At 32.4% G+C, this 21981-nt stretch overlaps 1 protein-coding gene across 4 annotated transcripts in view; it reads right to left on the reverse strand.

Moving 5' to 3' along the window:
* Positions 1-21981, reverse strand: part of FSTL5 (follistatin like 5) — an 807335-nt gene that overhangs the window by 522746 nt on the left and 262608 nt on the right. For all 4 annotated transcript variants that reach the window (XM_055384072.2, XM_055384069.2, XM_019026097.4 and 1 more), the window contains one exon: positions 4244-4492. In XM_055384072.2, coding sequence (XP_055240047.1) covers positions 4244-4492 — 249 coding nt within the window. The remainder of the gene's footprint in view (positions 1-4243; positions 4493-21981) is intronic.

Raw genomic sequence — 21981 nt, forward strand, 5'->3', positions numbered from 1 at the left:
TCTCAAGTTGTTATTGTTTGTGATGCACATTTAAGTGCACAGAACATTTGCCTTTATGGCAGTTTTATTCTCAGCACAGTAAATAGCAGAAGGGTTTCTGTTCAATTGACTCTCATAAAAGGTTTAAATCCCTGTTCATTTTGGCATAGGTTATATCTTCAGTTTCTTACTCCAGTTTACATCTATACTCTGAGTAGTATAGATATTTTGTATGAGGGAATGACCTGATGCCAGGGTGAAAGGAAATTGTACTTGCTTTAAGGGATGTTGTGAATTGCTGCAGTTAGAAATCCCTTTGTGAGAGAAATGACTTCAAGGCAGAACTGTCTCATCACAAAAATGAACAGCTGGGCATTTTATAAAAATAGAATGTTTTATGTTACGTTGAGCATCATCACAAAGTATCTGATGCCAATAAACAAATACTACAATATTCTATATCCGATTATAGCCTGTTATTTCATAATCAAATAAATGTGAATAGGAATAAATTAGACAAATATTATATTCATAGGTATATTGTTTATTTTATCTATAGTTCTACACATCATAAATCACTAAAAAAATTATTGGTAAATTTACGTGTATATTTAAAAGTCAATAATAATAAAAAATGCTAAGATTACCACAGAGGCATTTCAATATGTAACACAAGTAATAGAAAGAGGATATACAGATATAGGTATATAAAAAATATTTTATATAGAAATGTAGATGATTTAACATGGATTTTAACTTTAAAACAATGCATCAATACACCTGATTCTACAAATATAAATTATTTTAATATGTTTTTCTTTTTTTCTTTTGAGACAGAGTCTTGCTCTGCCACCCAGGCTAGAGTGCAGTGATGCAATCTCCGCTCACTGCAACTGCAACCTCTGCCTCCTGGGTTCAACCAATTATCTGCCTCAGCCTCCCGAGTAGCTGGGATTACAGGCGTCTGCCACCACACCTGACTAATTTTTTTGTATTTTTTTTAGTAGAGACGGGGTTTCACCAAGTTGGCTGGGCTGGTCTTGAACTCCTGGCCTTGTGATCCACCCGCCTCGGCCTCCCAAAGTCCTGGGATTGCAGGCATGAGCCACTGCGCCCAGCCTTTAATAAGTTTAAACATAAATGCCAAATATAAATCTGATATAAACAAACAGGACTTACCTTAAAGTGCAAATCAGTAAGGAATAATGCAAATCTTGCTTTCTTTAAAAACTTTTACATATTTTACAATATTTTTCCAGGACTTTTTAATTAAAATTTTCTTTGTGAGATGCATTTGTCAGAAATAATACAGACATATCCCATATATCTTTACCTAGTTTCTCTTAAAGATAATATTTTGTATTATTATAGTACAATATCCTAACCAGGATACTGACTTTAATACTATCCCTGGGTCTTACTAAGATTTCCTGTTTTATTTCCACTGTTTGCGTATATATTTAGTTCTACTTAATTTTGCCACATATGTAAGTCTCTGTATTCATCAAGATAGTCAAGAAGATACAGAATAGTAAAGATCTGCTACTAATTTTTAAAATAAATTTTAAAGTACCAATAATCTTTTAAAGCAGGGGTTAACAAACTTTTTCTGAAAAGATCCACATAAGAGGATGTTTAGCATTTAGAGGCCATAAAATCTCCATTGCAAGTACTCAACTCTCCTTTCCCAATGGGTGTAGCTGTGTTTCAGTAAAACATTACGGAAAAATAGATTGTGACCTGGATTTGGCCAATAGTTTTTTAACTCCCATTCTAAGGTTTTCATAATCACCTTTTAAAAATCTAAAAGTAGCAAATATATTTTCCATTTTTTTATTTAACTTTTCATTTTTTCTTTAAAAAATCCCTAAATGAATATAAGGTTTTGCAGTTCTTTAACCTAATATTTCAATTTGCTTCTTCCATTGGGCCACTATAGCAAGTAATATAACTTGCTGAAACTCCACAAAAAATATAATTCACAATTATAAAATTAATTTTAGCTATCACAATATCAGGCCTCAGCTTTACAGAATCTTCTTTTACAATCAAAACTTGGCCCAATGCACACTAATAAGACAGGCAATTTATTGTTTTGGTTTATATTATTTACTCCTTTTTGATGAAATAAAGTAATTTTATGAGTTAGTTGTATTTTAGGCAAAACACCAAGTTAAGTACATAAGCAAACAAAAGACCCATAACTTCTGAGACCTGGAAAATATGCTAAACTTTGGTAAATAACCCGGACAGTATAAATGAAATTTTAACACTACACATGATGAGAAAGTATTTTTAAGTAACAATAGATCTAATAAATATGTTTGGCATAAGCTAGAAGAACAAAAGTTCTTCAAACCATTATTTTATACATTTACTTTATAATAAAATCAATCTATTGTTCATGCATCCTATCCTGACATTGAATGGTATTATTCCTAAGCATACAGCTACAAAACGGAACATTAAATACACCAAACTATTTTCCCACGATATTTATTTATATTTATTTATTTGTTTTTTTGAGACGGGGTCTCGCTCTGTTGCCTAGGCTGGAGTGCAGTGGTGCTATCTCGGCTCACTGCAACCTCCGCCTCCTGGGTTCAAGAGATTCTCCCACCTCAGCCTCCCAAGTGGCTGGGATATAGGCACCCGCCATCATGCCCAGCTAATTTTTGTATTTTTGTAGAGATGGGGTTTCATCATATTGGCCAGGCTGGTTTTGAACTCCTGACTTCAGGTGATCTGCCCACCTTGGCCTCCGAAAGTACTGGGATTACCAGGGTGAGCCACCATGCCAGGACCCCACATGATATTAAATATTATGTGTTTCCATATGGATGTCAGGTGAACAAACCCTCAATTTGAGAATATGATGCTAAGTTGAAATATTTTGATAGTTACATATTATATATTATGTACATAATTTCATAGTGTCAAGTATCAGTGCAATAGTATAATTTCCACCATACCATCTTGTGTCAAAATGACAGAAAAAAAATTCCCTAATATTTTACAAATATTATTTGTAAAATAGATTTGATAGAAAAGGGAACTAAACTGAACTTGAAATCTAAGTATCTGTTATCTTTTTGGTAAAAGAAGGGAATTTACTGTCATAAAATTCTCTGCACATGTATGTACACTATGGTAAGTAAATTATCCCAGTTTTACTTCAAATGTGTTAAAGGATTTCTAGCAGCAACAATAACAGAGCATTGCATCTTGCATCATCTGAAATGCTCTACATGTCATTTTTAAATCACGTTGGAAATAATATTGTGTTAGAGAAAGTTTGAAAAAGAATAATTTTTAATTATTCAATTTACCTTAATAGGTGGATGAGTGGAGTGTAATAAAATTGTTTTTCAGCCATAAATTTAAGCTAGGAGTAAAAATATTAAACAGGTTTTTAAGTGTAAACGCGTTTCAGAAATATTCTGAGAAACTGGGACTTGGCACTGACCAAAGATTAGAAATCAGATTAATTATTGATGGAAGTTCTACACATTTAACTCTAGAATTTCAGACCGAGTCATGACTATAAACGAGAAAATATTTCCAACAGCATGAACAAGTAAACAACAAATAAATGTATAAAAACTGAATGATGTTAAAACTGTTCAATGATTTATTTATGTGGCATGTAAAAATAATGTATGGAATTACAAATTCAGTACTTTTCTATAAACCAATGATTTTTAAATGCATGAAAGTGAATACCAGTACTTTAAAAAAAAGTTTAACTATGGTTATCTCTGATTCACTAATGAGATTTAGCATGAGTTCTTCTAGTTATTTCAGTGGGCAACTACTGGTTGCTTATAATTTGAATTATGTGGTACAGACTGAAACCATCGTTTTTAATCAGGAAGGAATGAAATGTTATCACAGCATAGCTTGGCACTCACTAGTCCCTCAATTCCACTCCAGGTGCTTTTTACTGGGTGAATTTGGCCTGTAGACTGAATTGGCCGCCCTGTGTCCCTAAGATAATCCATGATTGGGAAGCCATATGGCGCAATGCTGAAAGCCATATTAAATTTTGAGTCATATTTTGGCCAGCTTTATTCTCATAACTGAATATCAGAATTGTTTCCATGTAAATTTCCACACACTGCTACTTAGTGGAGCACTTAGGCTATTTTGTGTTTCTTTTCCTTTTTAGACCCTTGCTGATATAAAATTGCTAGAGTTTAAAGGCATTAGTTGAGAAAGAAAAGAAATAGAGTGGGGTGACACTTAAGGTTCACCCTTCATTTACCTTTAAAGAAGCAGTCTTCATTGTGAACAATGGTAATCTTTTGTTTTTTCAGGCAAGCAGCTCTGTGCACTTCACAGTGGTTTTCATAGAATTCTCCATCAGATCCACAAACAGGTTTGTAGTGACGTTTGCAAAGGTCCATACAGGCACATTCTGCTTGCCCTGTCTCTCTGCTGGTAACACAGTGTCTTCCCAAACCGCAGTACTTATTTTCACAAGATCCAAAAGGGCCATCCTGAATCATAAATCCTGAAGAATTAAAAAAAAATTGAAAATCGTTTGGTTCATTTGTCCAAATAATATATATATATTTCAGAGTATTAAGTGGAAAACAAGTGTTCTAAGAAAAGTATAGTATAGTGTATTCAGGGCTCAATTTTCAGTGGTGGACATGCTTATATAAATAACTGCACATGAACTTTCTCAAAATGCTTTCAGTATTCTTCCCTTCTTCCTCTCCTCTACTTGAGCTCTCTTCTCCCTCCCCAGAGAAGTGTAGTGCTTAATGACAAGGTCTGTAAAGCTAAATAAACTGCCTGAGACCAAATCCTGGCTTGACCACTTACTAGCTTTATGTTTTGGATAAATTCCTTCCTTGTGCCAAGTTGTCCCATCTGTAATATGGGAATAATAGTATGGACCATCTCTACAGTTGTTCAAACTATTACATGTGATAATCCACAGAAAGCACATCCTTGGCACATGATAGATATTTCATAAATGTTAGCTTTTACAGTAACAGAATTGTAGATAGGAGAAAGTAATGTATGCATACAAGGCAGAAAATGTTAAGGAGACAGGAGTGGAAAATAACTGTCTCTTGAAAACTTTGATACATGATCCTTTCTTGTTTTGACCTTTGCCACCTGACAATCACTGATGCATATCATGACTAAATCAACAAATCATGAAGAATTATATTTTCTTGTTACTTATTTAGTCTAATAAACTCAATTTGCATCAGAAAAGTTTGAGTGAATCCACCAGTCTTGTACTAAGGCTGAAATTAGCAACTTCAATTCCTTATGCTTTTCTAGGCAGATTTAGCTTTGGGAATTTTAGAAAATGAAAAATGGCAGTAAATTGAATATACATATGCACATACATACACATAGATATGTATACACATGTATACACACATACATGTGTATATATATTTAGCATCAATGACACTTATGTATTGCAAAAAAGAAATATTTGAAAGGTTACAAGCATAAGTTACAGTAATTTTTTGAGTAGTTAGTATGTATTAATATTCTCAGCTGTTTGTTTAAACCATCTCTACATAATGGCATCATAATAATTAAGAACATGGATTCTGATTCAGAGTTTAAATCCCTAGTTGCAAGCTTTAGGGCCCTAGGTGACTACCTAACACATCTGTAACTCACGTGTAACTCAGTTTCCTCACCTGTAAAATAGGGATAACAATAGTGTATCCTCATAGTTTTATCAAGATTAAAGGGTTGCAATTGGCACATATAAAACTCCTTCTGTTACTTACTATTAACAGCTCTTCAAAAATTGGTTTTCAAAAGGACATAAATATGTGAATAGAAATGTATTTAAGTAATCAATTTTGTTATTTTGTAAAGGAAGTTCATACATTAATTTTATTTTCATATTTATGCATGAATTCTCAAATGGAATTTAAATTAGCAAAATTAAAATTACACAAAAAGATCAACAGCACCAATGGCATATTTTTTAAAAACTAATTTATATTTCTGATAGCAGTGAAAATTAGAACAAATCTACTTGTAAAAAATTTCAAACTATTTGACTCTGATAAAATATTATAATTATTGATGAAGCATTCCATGAAATTTAAAACAAATAGGTGGAAAAACAATTTATTGAAAAGATATTTCTGATGTATCTCCAATGTTATTTTAAATATTGATAACTTACTGAAATATTTTAATACCTGAGTGATGAAATAATCTGTATAATAAACTCTCATGACACACATTTACTTATGTAACAAACCTGTATATGTACCCCTGAAATTAACATTTAAAAAACTTAGCAAAAAATCAATTTTGGAAAATTTATGTAATGCAGTAGTTCTTGAATTTTGGCATGCTTACAATCACCCAGAGAAGTTGTTAATATACAAATTTTTTCTCCACCTCACCCCAGAGTTTCTGATTCAGTGGATCTCAAGTCTAATCCAAGACTTATATTTCTAACAAGTTCCCAGGTGATGGTGATATTTCTGCTTCCAGGATCAAACTTTAGGGCACTGACTTACTGAAATCCTAACTTATAATTAAAATATATAATACTAAGAGAAAGACCAGGTGAATAATTTTAAAATGCTCTTAAGTGGAAAAAGATGAGAAATTAATGCTATCATCAAAACCTTATAAAATCATGCAATTATTTGGAAGATACTAGGAAAAGAAATTTAAAAATGAATATAGTTGATTAGCAAGGTTGATATGGTACTGGGCAAGTTTTGCTATTTTTACATGATTGCTTTTTAATGTTCATTATGCTAAATTAAATAAGCAGGAGTCCATTAGTTTGAAGCTGTCTCTGTATTTTGAGTTCCTAAGTGGGAAACTGTACCCTAACTTATTAGTAAGTAAACAAGCCAAAACTGATTTTTAAGAATATATTGTTATAACAAATAACCAGGTTTCAGCCAATCACAGGAAACCAGTTTATCAGATCAGTTTCAAAAAGGCAAATGCTTCTTCCAACCATGCCCAAATAACATAGATGCCTCGTGGTAGCCAAGCAGGTCATTTATTTACTTTGCTTCTATGTTTGGCCTATAATAGCTCATTGCTAGATGGAGCCTTCTGAATCTCTTTTGGTCCTGAGGGCTGCCAGATTCCTGAATTGTTCTTTGTGCAAATAAACTCTGTTAAATTTAATTTATCTAAACTTTTAAAAAAAATTAATGTACTGAAAGAAAATCCAAAATTATATCAACTATTACTATAAAATAAAGTAGAAAAATACTTTAATGTAAAGTATAAAAATACTGATTTCAAAACAGAAAAATATTTCCCCATCCTTATGCCAGTTTTTAATTAAGCAAATTCTTAATTCAATGAGTCTATATGGGGCTGCCATTATAATAGAGAAATTTGACTCTCATATTTATATTTTGTATAATTTTATGTCATATTTTTTCCATCAAATGATGAGTTAAGATTTTTCAAGAGAGTGTTTTGTTTATTTTAGTATTGAAGAATGAGCTAATGTTTTAAGAGTCTGATCATTTTACATTTTAGTCACAAATTGAGGTAGCTTTATGAATCAGTGCAATTTTCCAGTTTTTAGGGGAATGCTCTCCTATAACATGTCATATCTAGTATATATAGGTTGGTCACAATATTTCCCATATTTTCTCTTAAATCCTTTCTCTTAAAGCCTCTACTTTAGTTCAGAGATTTATATTAGGATATTTTCTATTTTGTAGAAGTTAATGAACTATTTTACACTAGCTAGAAGCTGTGTGTTGCATGTAGCTGCTACAATTAAACGAAATTTAATTAATTCATATGCAATCCAAAGAAAGCTCATATTATGTAAATGAATAGCTAGAACATACCCTTTCTGACAGTAATTATCCATGACTAATGCCGAACTTAAGTTTCAGCTGAGATTAAATCAATTTAATCTGATCAACGTGTCAAAGATTTCTTCTAAGTACATTCAGTCAGATAACACACTAAACGAATTTTAATCAAGAACTTATATCCTGGTAGCTTATAGTTTTATCAAATAGCATTTGCTCCTAAAAAAGGATTATATATGTAACAAATTCATATCTTATAATTTTTATTCCTTCAGAATATTAGAAAAATTCCACAAATTTAAAAAGAGATAAAAATATTAAAAGATTAAACATACCAAGCAATAAAGCAAAATCATTCCCTATTATTCTAAGATGGCATTTTCAGATTCTCAGTAATGAATAAAATTATCTTAAAATATATATTTATATTTATATTCTTGTCTATATGTATATCTAATATATTGGCTGATACTTATAGAGTGTATCTAAATGGAAATAAACTTTAATTTTAATAATATACAATTATTCTTATGAGCAAGGTGGTATATTGGTTGGTATATGATAAATAAAAAGAATAATCATTGACACTTCACTCTTCAAGTGGCTTACAAAAAGCATAAGATAGGACTTGAACATGCTTAAGTAGAGAGGCTAAGATTTAGGAGGACATTTAAGGGCACAAAGGAGATTGAGATCATGTAAGACCTCACAAACAATGTACCATGTAATACAAATAACTGAGGTTGTGTTTAAAGAATGAGTTAAGAGTCTAATGGCTGATAAAAGGATATACAGGGCATGGAATAGAGACAGAAGCAGGATTTAAAACAATAATAAAAGAGGGAGGGAAGAACAAGATTTTGAAGTTAGCTGCCTTTAACTATTATTATGGAATATTAATATATTGTTGTATTTAAAGCATCAAGTTATTTGAGGTGTTCATTATCTCATAAAAATGTTTTATGTTAAAGTACAAAATATAAGTATTATGTTCACAATTATTGGTTAAAAAGAACAACAGATTTTGGTCATAGAACAGAATTTGAGTCTTTGCTTTTCTGTTCCACTCTGGTGTGACCTCAACCAGGCTGCAATCCCTTTGGGCCTTATTGGGTTCTAGTCGTAAAATAAGAGGTATCCAGCAATTTATCTTTGGATTTGCTCTCATCCAAAAAATCCTTTAATGTAATAATGCTCAGCAAAACGCAGTTCTAATGAAAGCTAACGTATGGTGAGTATATTTAGTAAGTTTTCTCTATAATATCTATTATTTATAGTTCACCTGCCTTGAACAATCATATACTTCTTAATTTAAATAATATTTACATACTCTAGAAATAGCCTCGGCTATACAAAATGCAAAAGAATTTTGACTTTGACTTTCTAAATTACTCTTCTAAGATTCTGATTCACTTTTTGTTTCATGCTAATATGGTGCAAAAGTAATTGTGGTTTTTGCCATTACTTTCAATAGGTTTTTACAATTTGGGTTTTAAAATCAGAATCCTCTATTTGTATTTTGACTACATGTATGATTTTTAGGCAAGTTACTTAAAATCACTGAGCTTCAGTTTTCTCATTTAACTAGAACATAGTAGGAACTCAGTAACTGTTACTTCCATGAATATATAAAATGAAGATAATAATAATTACATTAATAATAATATCATGTGGTTGTTAAGAATATTAAGTAGAATAATGCACTGAAAATTCCTGGCATAGAGTATCCGCTTAACAAATGTATTCATTACTGTTATTAAGAATTATCATTTATTACAGATTTGGTACATAGAACATATTGACTTAGAATCATTGAATTAAATAGATAACTGCCCTCTACAGCTCTTATTATTATTATAAGCATTGGAAATGCATTTAGGGGAGTGTTGCAGCATGTGTGTTCTCAAAATATACTCTTAAAATTTTTATGGACATTCACTGTATAAGAATTTACTTCAGCTGCAAAAAGTAAAAAAGGAAGAAGGAAAAATTCAAAATTACATTACACAATTAAATATTTTGATTTAGAATTAAGTATAATATTTTGGTGATGTTTTGTTTCCCACAAATGGAAAAATTGTGAAACTATTACATAAAAAATACAATTTCCTGTTGCACACTGTAAATTCTAACAAAATGCATTTGAACCTCACAAACTTCATGGCAAGGGGCAGTTCAAGTAAATACTGGAATGCCCACAGAAGATTGAGCACAGTATAATCTTTTCATGACCTGTAATAATTGGGATGTGTGTTTCCTGCTGCCACTTTGCAAAGTCGGTCAAAAAAGGCTGCCTGACTAAAAGTTTGCCCAGTGTGCCACTACTGAACGACCATCCTTTTCAACGGTCACATAATCTGTAGTTCAGTGAGTTTGAACCCTTCTTTTCTCCCTTATTTTAGACAATCCATTGGTTCTGCAAGCTTCTTCATGTAATTCTGCAACAGAAGAAGGTTTTTTTTTTGTTTTTTTGTTTTTTTTTTTTTACAAGAGGCCAGTATGAAAATAATAAGTAGAAAAAAGCCAGAGATCCAGGTAATTTGCATCCATCCAAATTATAGTTTCTGTTTCATGTTAATGAATGTTTGCTAGGAGACATAATTTTTGATGTGTCATTTCAAGAAGTTAAGTGATTTGAGATCAGTACCTAATATGGCAACAGTTATTTCTTATTTGATGTTCTCAACTGAAGTGTGATAATTCTGAAAGCAGAACAGAGTGTGATACAATCTCAACACTCTTTCCAACCTCAATGTGTAAACTTGATAACAAATTCCACAAAGGATTTTCTAATTATTAATTTTTTCCTTTCTAAGTTCTATCTAAAGCGGTGATTTCTCCTATTATCTTAATATCTCCATCCCATTGAAAAATTACAGTAGTACTTATCATTATACACTTTGGCTAAAAGTGAAAGGACTTATTTAGATGATAAGTTGGTTAGAAGCCAAAGAAATTTCACTGTTTCCCTTAGAACTACTTTAACATTATAAATAGATTGGTAGATACAGAGACAGAAAGACACATAGACCATATGTGAATTTATGATATTTAAGGTCTTCTTTTAGATAACTAAGATTTGTGAACATTAGAAACAAAATATTTGTTCTAAAGTGTTTTAATTCAGTAAATTATTTGAGTGACACTCAGAAAAAAGTGATTTTTTTGCTAAATAGTTAGCTGCCACTGTCCTCTATAAACCATGTTGATCTAGATAATAAATAAGAAAATAAATCAATTAACATAAATAAAAATAGTATTTTATTTTATATAAATCTATGCAATGAGAGAAAAGGCATATGCTAAATCATCTGGGAGACTTAAAATATTTCAGGCTTTGGAATAAACCCAACACTTAAAAAATATCTTATTTCTTATTAAAATTTAAAATAGCAGATAGATATTCTCAAATGAGAAAGGCATTTTTGCAATGATTTAAAAAATTAAACAGCATATTACAATTTTTTAAGTGAAGGTCAAGCATTGTAATAGAAGGGTAGATTTGTCCAGCCAAACTTCAGACTATAATGTTTATTGTTAAAGTCAGTCCAGCAATATGGTTAATATATTTTTTAATGAAGATATAGTAATTTCTGTTATAATTATAAAAATAAATGGCTGCTAGAAAAGGAATATTATATTTTTTAAGTTTTAACTTTAAAATCAATGCTAGTAAATTATCTTTTTACAATATACTTAGTTTTTTCCTTTATTAGAGTAAAATTGAAACCAAATAGTGTATTAATTTAAAAAGTAAATATTGGTCATTAAAACTATTATTTTCATGAAGAAGAATTAGATTTTCCAAATATATTAAGCATTAAAATGCAAAAATGCATTTAATTTCTTCAGAAGAAATGTATTTTTTCTTTATGATAAAGTGTAATACATTGATATTTACTTTTTTAAATTAAGAGACTGTTTTTTAGAGCAATATAATGTTCACAGCCAAACTGAATGGAAAGTACAGAGTTCCCATATATTCCCTTCCCACAGAAACACACAACCTTCCCTACCATTAACACCCTAACATTAACACCATTAACACACTAGTACCTAGTGTGGTACATCGTTAATATCCACGAATCAATTTTTCCAGACCATTATGAGCTCAAGTCAATCCCTCCATCTTTTACCCTGAACCCTCAGCAATTGCTGATATATTTAATGGCTCTAAAATAGTTTTGCCTTCTCTAGAATATCATAAAGTTGGAATTATACAATATGTAGGCTTTTATCGTGGACTTATTTCATTTAATGATATGGATTTAAGATTCCTCCTTGTCTATGTTTGGCTTCATAGCTCATTTCTCTTAACTGCTGGAAAATATCCGATTGTATGGATTACCATGGTTTATTTATCCATTCACCTACTGAAGGGCATCTTAGTTGCTTCTCAGGTTTGGCATTGTAAATAAAGTGAGTTGCTATAAATATTTATGTACAGGTTTTTGTGTAAGACATAGAGTTTCTGTTCATTTGGGTGAATATTAAAATATACTATTGTTACTATAGATCGGTTGGCAAGGTCATATTTAGTTTTATAAAAAACTGCCAAACTGTCTTCCAAAGTGACTGTTCCATTTTGCATTCCCACCAGCAATGAATGAGAGTTTTTCGTTGTTCTATATCCTCATCCGTAGTTAGTGTCTGCAATGTTTTGGATTTTTACCATTCAATTAGGTAGTTGTGGTATCTTGAAGTTTTAATTTGCAATTCCATAATCATAACATAAGATTGATTGAGCGTATTTTCATATGTTTGTTTACCATTTGCAAATCATCTTCAGTGAGATGTTGATTTTAGTATTTATCCATTTTTATTGCGAAGTTTAAGAATTTGTATATTTTGTGTACCAGTCTGTTATCGGATGTGTCTTTGCAAATATTTTCTCCCAATCTGTAGCATGTCTTCTCAATCTCATGACAGTGGTTTTTGCAGACAAATTTTTAATTATAATTAAGTCCAACTCATCAATTTTTCCTTTCACTTATTATCCTTTGTTATTGTAACTAAAATGTCTTCACCAAACTCAGCCTCTTAGATGTCCTCCATAGAGATCATCTAGGAGTTTTATAGTTGTGCATATTGCATTTAAATTTGTGATTCAAGCTGAATTTTTTTTGAATTACATAAGGTCTGTGACTAGATTTGTCTTCCTTCCTTACTTCCTTCCTCCCTCCTTCCCTCCCTCCCTCTGTTGCTCTCTCTCTTTCTTTCCTTTCTTTCTCTTTTTTAAATATGGATATCCAGTGCTTCAGCACCATTTGTTGACAAGAATACCCTTTCTTCATTTAATTAGCTTTGCTTTTTTTTTTTTTTTTTTTGTCAGAGATCAGTTAACTCTAATGGTGTGGGTCTGTTTCTGGGCTCTCTACTCTGTTCCATCACTCTTTTTTTGTCTTTCCTTTCTCCAGCACCATACTGTCTTGACTACTGCAGCTTTAAAGTACATATTGAAGTCAGATAGCTCAATAGGCCTGTCTTCTTCTCCTTCAATATTCTGTCAGATCATCTAATCTTTTGCTTTTCCATATAAACTTTAGAATCAGTTTGTCTATATCTAAAAAGTAAGCTGGGATTTTCAATTGAGTAATATTTATTTTTATGAATTTTTTTGTGGAATGCACATAACTGGAAGTGACTTTAAATGTTGCCAGTGAACTAAATTACTGGAACAATACACTCAATCATAATCTTAACTACCACTCTAGCAGATGTAGGTAGGCACGTGTGTGTGTGTGTGTGTGTGTGTGTGTGTGTACATAGTTTAAACTTGGAAATTATAGCTTAGAAAAAAATCTAGTGCAAAAGCCCAATACACAAAATAATCAAAAGTGTCACCATTCTGATTAAAGCAGGGGTGAGAGTGAGTCCCAGGTATGGCTTCCCTCAGCCTCTCTGACATCCAGTAAGGAAAAAGTGAAAAATTCAGGATTTCTACAGAGTGCTGGACTAAATGATGTCTCATTTTTCCCTCAAATTAATAATTTTTGATGTGTGGCTGGTTATTTTTACTCCACATTTTCTTCATATCTAATGCATTAGAAACAATGTCAGATTTTTTAAGAGCCATATTTATAATAGTTGCCTTAACATCAGTTTTGGGGAAAGATCCTTTAAATTCCTGAGTTTTTCTGGCCTTGAGTCATAATCAGTGATGTAGTGATTAGTGCGTAACAAAAGGCACTGTGTTTGTAGCATTCTCTGGTTTCTGTGTTGTAAAATACTCCCACAGTGTCTGATTTGCAGCTACAAACAAGACATCACATCTGAATTTAAGAAGACATGTGGGCAGCCAGCTCTTATAAACCAGTATAAACCAGCAAAACTAAATTCTTAGCTTTGGCATAAATCTAAACAGAGTCAATGATTAACAATGTTTTCTTCCCCAAACCCCTCTATGGTTGAATTAAAATACTGATTAGTTCATTAATTTCTTCAACAAGCTTTTGCATTGGAAATAAAAGAGAACCTTATTTTCTAAGAATCAACTTATTACCATATGCAAAGCACTATGCTTCCATGAGAAAGTTTAAAAATATTATATCAGTCATTTTTAAAGCTTTTTTTTCTCTTTTGAGGACTTACACCAATGTTAGCAGCGTTTTCAAAATAGCAAAACATAAGAAGTAAATACACTGTCTTCAGGTTCAGAACACAGGGTTCACCACTGATACAATTCTGGTTGCTAGTCACATGATCACTCAAGTTCCTTGGATAGTTAAAAAAAATCAGGATGCAAAGCACTCTATCTATGCTCGTAAACTCATTTGCTTCAACTCTCTACCTCTCTGCTCCAACAGATGTGTTTTAAATCCATTTCATAACTAATTTCTCCAAAAACTTTGTTTATCCCTTGAATTATTTCATTTCCCCTAGCTTAGGTGTTTGGAATAATTGCAAGCTTTTTCAGATTTCCAAGTGCTTATATTCCTTTCCCGGAGCAAAAGACACAGAGTCAATCTGCTGCCTGAATTAGACAAAGGCGAAGGGGGAAATAATAAATACTACCTCAAAAGTATTATACCACTATGATAAAAGAAGGGAACTTAACTCTGTCTAGTAGGGGTCCCAGAAAGCATTCTAAAGAAGAAAAGTCTGGCACTACATAGAAATTAGGGATGTGGACAACAGATGCGTAAAAGGATATTTTAAGCAAAGGTATGAATATATGAGCAGGTTGATCTAATGCTGACAAAGGGGAGAGATTATGATTATGATTGTTAGAAGATGTTAGAGAATTAGGGAGATGATAATAGCATTGCACAATATGTTTAGGATGTGTCATTGGGACCGTAGAAGCTGATCTTTACTAGCTTTAAGGAGTCTGTGGAGGGTAGAAAAGAAAAAAACAGGAGTCAGGAAGCCACTACCTTGGTCTAGGTGAATATAGTGTGAGTCAAACAAGAACAGCTATAAGAAATCAATTTATGGAGCAATATAGTATAAGTTGGAAAGAGAAGAGACAAAGAGGGTAGTTTTGCACAAAAGGAAAGGAGTTAAGAGTGATTATAAATAAAGACAATTATTGTAAGCAGCATTATGAGAAGTGGAGGAAATTCTTGGACAGTAGACTCAATATTCTTGTACAATAATAACAATGTGATAATATTATTGCTTAATGAGCATTTTATGTGGTCTACATGTATTATTTAATTTAATAATATACCAATATGAAAATTTTATTTTCCCATTTTCAAATGAATAAACTGGTGGTCACAAATTTTAAGTTTTTGGACTGCAAAGAAAGTGGATGCCAGATTTGAGCCTTAAAGTCAGATAGGTCTGACTGATTAAAAGTGCATGTTTTCAGTCTTAATGTTGTATGCTTTCTTTGCAGTAGGTGGTAAGTTTCTCTCTCCTGTGGAAGACAAGTCATTTGTTAACAGCAACAACATTCTAAAATGGTCATTTTTAGTATAAAGAAGACAAATAATGGGCTACGGACTAAGATGGCATCACTCCCAATGGTACAGTCCAAACATCTTCAATTGTACCAGTGTGCCAAGTTATAATGTTATTTTTCAGCAAAACTCAGTCATTTCAAGTATGATGGTAGAGAAGTAAGGTTACGGGACTATTTAGAGTAATGGTTCTAATTGTCAGGTGTAGTGGCAGTATTTGAATGGATAAAAAGCAGAAGCAATGAAGAAAAAACGTATTGCAGACTGGACACAAAAAATAGGGTTCAAGTTGGGTAAACAAAGCATAGATTTTCAAATTCTTGCCTGTAAATTTAATTTAGTATATTAATGTCACTTACAGTAAAAGAATTAAGTCCAACATATTCTTTTCAACTGAAGCAACGATCTGTTGTGATGGTTCTCTAATATATAAAAATAAGAGATTTTTCTTTCAACCCATAACAAGAGACTATTTTTAAATCTAAAATTGCCAAGATCTTTAGTTTTTTGTTAGATACTGTTTATCGTCTTTTTATTCATAAGCTTTGATACTTATCTGCCTTCCTCATATGTCTGAAAATTAAGCTCCACATTGCATATATATAAGTTAATGGTCTTAAAACTAATTATCCTAACAATAACAATGGCTATCCTATAAGAATGTGTATATATAAATATATACACACATATATGTAAATATATGTATGTTTGTATTTTAAAATCTCATGTAGCCCCTGGACCACTGTGATTTTTCCATCTTTGTGTCTTATTGATTTATTTATATCCTATAGCTCTATAACTTTTGTTTTTGAACTATACCACTTGGCTTATTATTTCATACTTTTCTGATGAGCCAATATGATTTTTCAAGTTGTTCCATATTTATGTATTTTGCAAATTTGAAATCTTCACTCATTCATAAAATAAAATTAATATTTTTAAACTCATTACTTATCCAAAGTAAAAGTTTCCCAGTTATTTTTAAATATTATTTTATTAATGTTATTGGTTAGCTGAAATTCCTAGGCTTCTAAATGTTTGATTGTTCTTCCCATCACTAGCTTTTGGTCACATTCAAGCTATTGATAAATTCTCTACAAGTTATAAAATAAAACAAAGCTAAACAATACAATACATCAATAAATTATCTTTTCATGAACATTTTAGTTTGCGTATGATAATCTTCTCTACACTTGCTTTTATATCCTGTGTAAATTGCTTAGATAATAACATTGCTATTTTACTGTCCATTTTACATTGTTGGCCGACACGCATGGCGGGTTAGGTATATATTTAGAGGAAAGTGTGACATGGTCTGGCACCTCACTCTCCCTACCCTGCCAATGTACTGGACATTGCTGGTCTTTGCCGGTTTTCTCTGATTATGCCTTTCAGACAGCACAGCCACAGGATCCCACTGGATTGCTATTTCATGGTGTGTCACCCTTGGTGACTGTCCTTGTTTCTTTCCTCTGCCCACCTTCTCATTTCTGGCTCATGTTGAGGTTGTGTTATAAAAGTCTCTACAGAAAAATAATCACCTAAGCACTGAAAAGGATACTAAGATACATGTCATGTGCTTAGGTCCTGAAGTCTTATATTTTAGTAATGATATGAGATAGTTAAAACATAAATATTTCATAAGTTAAAAAAGTTGTCACATGAGAGATACAGAATTATATACATTTTTGTAGGAGAAAAACATCTATTTTGAGAGAAAAAAAAAGCTTCCTAATAGAACTCAGATTTGATCATGGATTTTTTTTTTAATGATTAGGATTTTCAAGGTGGAAACCGGTTAGAAAAGAAGAACACAGAAATACAGAAAACCAGTAATCTTTGTCCCCTAAACCTCAACTCGTCTATCATTTTTATATTACCCTTATAAGTGGTTTCAGAGTGATAATTCCCTAAATCAATAAGCCAATCTGTACAGTTATCCCAATAAAAGAAACCTAGCAAAACTTACTATGTCTCTTTTTAGCTGATTTTTAAATTATTATTTACCACATGTTTGCTTACATTGAAAACAGCACTGAAATCACTTTTTCTACGTAGTTAGCTCTTTAAGTGGTAGCACTGAAGTAGGAAGAGTAAGAAAACATATCTCCTAAACAAGTCTGTCTTCTAATACTAATAACTACCATTTTTCTATACTGACCTAAGCATTTTCTTCCCATCATTTGATGGGAAGACCTCATTTGATCTTTGTAACAATCTTAAATGTTACTTGTTTCTTGTTTTACAAATAAAGAAGAAACTAGCTCCAAATAGTTACTTATCATGTCCCAGCTTAAGCATAGTAAGTGATGGAGCCAGGCTTCAAACTTATGCTTTCTTGAACTATTAACTATCATATTATTCTGCCTGTACTTTGCTCCTATCAATGTTTATAGTTCTAGAAAACAATATGGAAGATATTTATCATAGACAATTGGAAACATAAAACTTGAGCACAGTAGAAAATCAGGGGATCTTAATTTGACATCGCTGTATATAAAATCATAGGTGAAGACATGAGTTAATGTGATAGAAGAAAAGAAAGTATTTATAGAAAGAAGGTTGGGAAGTATAGCAACTGGACTTTCAAATAGCTTATCAAAAAAAATTGGACTGCCCTCAGTCATGAAATAACTCATATGTAACGTTTTAAAAACTTCATATGATCAGTAGTGTTTAGAAACATTTGATCTGACCTTCTATTGCCTGAGTTTGAAACCTGGTTCCATCAGTAACTAGCTGTGTAATTTTAGAATTTTGTGGGGTTTTTTTTCTTTCTTTCTTTTTGCTTTAATTTTCTCATCTGTAAAATGGAGATATTAATAGAACTGATTTCATAGATATAAATCAATGTATGCAAATCTCTTAAAATAGTGTCTGCCAGACATTACGACTGCTATGTTAGACATTATGACAGACTATAAAATAGTGTCTTTCAGCACCTTAATGTCTGCTATCATTAACATCAATATCATGCTCCTGTTATTATTTTATTTCATTCTAAAAAACAACCAAAGAAGTAGGCAATCTGCAAAGAAGTTATAATCCAAAGTTTGTGTGCTATTTAATAATTATTGAAACAATACTTAAAATGATACATTCTCAGGTTAGCCCACAAACTCTACTTAAACCTAGATGGTTCAATTATGGTGCATACTGATGATGTAATGTAACTTTAACAAAATATGACCAGCAATTTACTTTTAAATCTCATAACTATATTTCATATATTTTAGGCAATTTCCTGTGCTCACTGTAAACTTGTATAGTAATGGAAATTAGAACTGCTTCAGCTCCTAGTTAATCATTCTATTTAGCACGAGAGCTCTTGTGTTGCAGGGCAGTTGTAAGGGGTCAGTAAAGAGAAGGATGAGATTCCAAGGCAGTAGGGAGAGAAACCTTTGGAAACTAGTAATTCCTATCATTTTTGCTCTCAAGAGGATATTTATACCAACTTATTCTCTGTGTTAGGTACACAACATCAGTGATGCAGAATCTTTGCCTTTCCTCAACAATGGGTGCTCAAAAAGGTCAAACACCTGTGATGTCTTTCTGAAAAGATAGATTTATACTGATTCAGTTCCATCTTCTTACTGATTACTGTCCTTATAGAACTAAGGAAGTTAGTGTTAATTGAATGCACTTCCATCATAAAAAATTTGATTGACATTTAGTGCTACCTAGACAAAGATCTCTTTAAACACCACAGAGAGGTAATTAAAAATTGGACATCTTGGCAGGACTGTTCATGGAAATCTTCTAGAGAATATGAAGATTTTTTTAAAGCTCGTGGATATCAAATTTTTCCTCCTCCTTTGCACATGTCTCCATTGCTTTTGAGAGTCCTTTTTGTTCTTTCTCATGGTCCCCATATTCAACTTGTATCCATTCTGCCCAATTAACAGATTTTCTTCCTTGACCTCTCTACGTTTCCAATGGTAGGATGAATCTACACATGCTTCACAAATCATTTCATGAGAAATGCACAGAATGAGAAAGTACAGAATTGAAGACCTTCTCCTATTCATTTTATTAAAAACAAAAACAGGCTAGGTGAGGTGGCCCATGCCTGTAAATCCCAGCACTTTAAGAGGCCAAGGCAGGAGTGTCACCTGAGTTCAAGAGTTTGAGACCAGCCTGGCCAACATGGTGAAACCCTGTCTCTACTAAAAATACAAACATTAGCTGGGCCTGGATCATGCATGTAATCCCAGCTTCTCAAAAGGCTGAGGCATGAGATTCGCTTGAACCCAGGAGGCAGAGATTGCATTCAGCTGAGATCAACTATTTTACCCAATACAGAGCTTCCTTCAGTGGAATAGAGATTAGTTTGTTAATAGCTGTGAATTTAGGTAATTGTAGGAATAAAGAAAGCAATGAAAGTTCTTTTGCATATATCTACACATATACATAATTTACATAATCTAAGTGTGTGTATGTATGTGTATATGCTACTATACATATGTTTTCCTCTTAAGTGAACTGCTAATTTACTATGGTATATTGAAGATATAAACATTATTTTGCTATCTTCTTAAACCCTTTGAGACAACTAAAAATACTTTAAAATAGATCTGCAAGGATGAAGAGAACTGGAGGAAACAAACAAAATATTGGAATCTTGTAAGAATATAGATAGGTGGGAACTGTCTTAGTGGCACTGAGCAAGCTGAATCCCAACTTTGTGGTTGGTAAAGCTGCAAACCTTATTTATACACAGTTTCCTCAGATAAATTAGCAATACCAAGTACCGCAGGAAATGAAAATGACAGTGATTACTAAAATATGGAGGCCTGTTGAAAATTATGTGCAAAGTCAATAAATTGCCAGATCCCCTCCCTTATGCAATCCTGGTAGAAACCTGCAGGTTTATTCTTTCAGGACACAGCTAAACCATATGGAATCTGGAGAGTACCACAAGCTGAATGCCATAAAAAGCAGCCCTCTACCACAGTGCATTGCACCCCAGCCCCTGGCAGGAATGTTGAAAGCCATAATCTTAGCCATCAGGCAGATTATTCAGATTCTTCTTTGAAGAACTTTTCATGTAAAATTGGGAGTTCCCTAAAAATGATTCACCCAGGTCACTCACAGGAAAAGTGATGGTTGAAAAACCTTACTCAGTGCTCAGGAATTCTAAGTCAGATTTTCAATGTCCTTTTCTTAACCAAGAACAAAAAGCCAGCATTAAGTGGGCATGTGAGTAAACCTTCTAACATGAAAGATAAGACCAAAATAAACAAACAGATTAAAACAATGTGAAATGAGTCAATGCAGTTAAAAAATACTGTAACAAAACCTGTAATTTATATCCTCAGAGAAATGAGATAATAGCCAATAAATAAAATAAAAATAAAAGGAAACTTTATAAAAATCAATGATATAACAGATAGGAGAAAAAAACGTAAAACAACATAGACATCACTTCCAGAATTCCAAAGTCCAAATAATAGAAGGTCCAGATGGAGAGGGAAGGAAAACAGATGGTAGGAAATAATTAATAAAATTATTAAAATATTTCCCAGAACTGAAGGACATGAATTGCCAACTTGAGAGAGTTCACCCAGTGCACAGTAAAATTAGAATAGACACATACCATGGCACACTGTAACATTTAAAAATATTGAAGACAAAAACAATTTGCTACAAGCCTCCAGAAAGAAAAATAAAATGCTCTATCATACAAAATGGATTAGGCATTAAATTTGATTCTGACTTCTCAGCAGCAACAGGGAAGTCTAGAAGGCCATAAAGCAGTATACAATTCTGGGGGAAAGAACTCTGTGCTGATTATGGCCCTAACCTTGCTCTCCTTTTCATGCCCTGATACTGAGTCAGCTACCAATACATTTTTCTCCCCAAAGAGATATTTCTGCTTTAGCATGCTCCTCAGCACTGGAGGTAAGCAATGGCAAACTTAGAAGCCAAAGATCAGCATCTCTCCTCCTCACATACGTGTGCTGTACTTTTTGGTGTCTGGTCCACAATTTAGCCCTGCCAGTTGCCCTGCTTATTGAAATATTCCTGAACTTTCAGATATTCTAATGAGGTTTTCCTCTGACATCATCTCACCTTTCTAGCAACATGTCCAGTTTCTTTGTCTAACTACCACTCATCACATAGGTCTCATCTTACATGACTTCTCTTTTAACAGACCTTCCTTTACACTTTTCCTTTATACTCTTCCTTACATCACTTTAATATTAAAGTAGATCCCTTTCACCACCACTATTCATCAATATCAATGTACTTTTGTAGAACTCTGTGTTTTCTCTGCATAACACCTAAAAAATTGT

Source organism: Gorilla gorilla, chromosome 3, assembly GCF_029281585.2.
Source record: "Gorilla gorilla gorilla isolate KB3781 chromosome 3, NHGRI_mGorGor1-v2.1_pri, whole genome shotgun sequence".
In the NCBI taxonomy this organism is placed as follows: domain Eukaryota; kingdom Metazoa; phylum Chordata; class Mammalia; order Primates; family Hominidae; genus Gorilla; species Gorilla gorilla.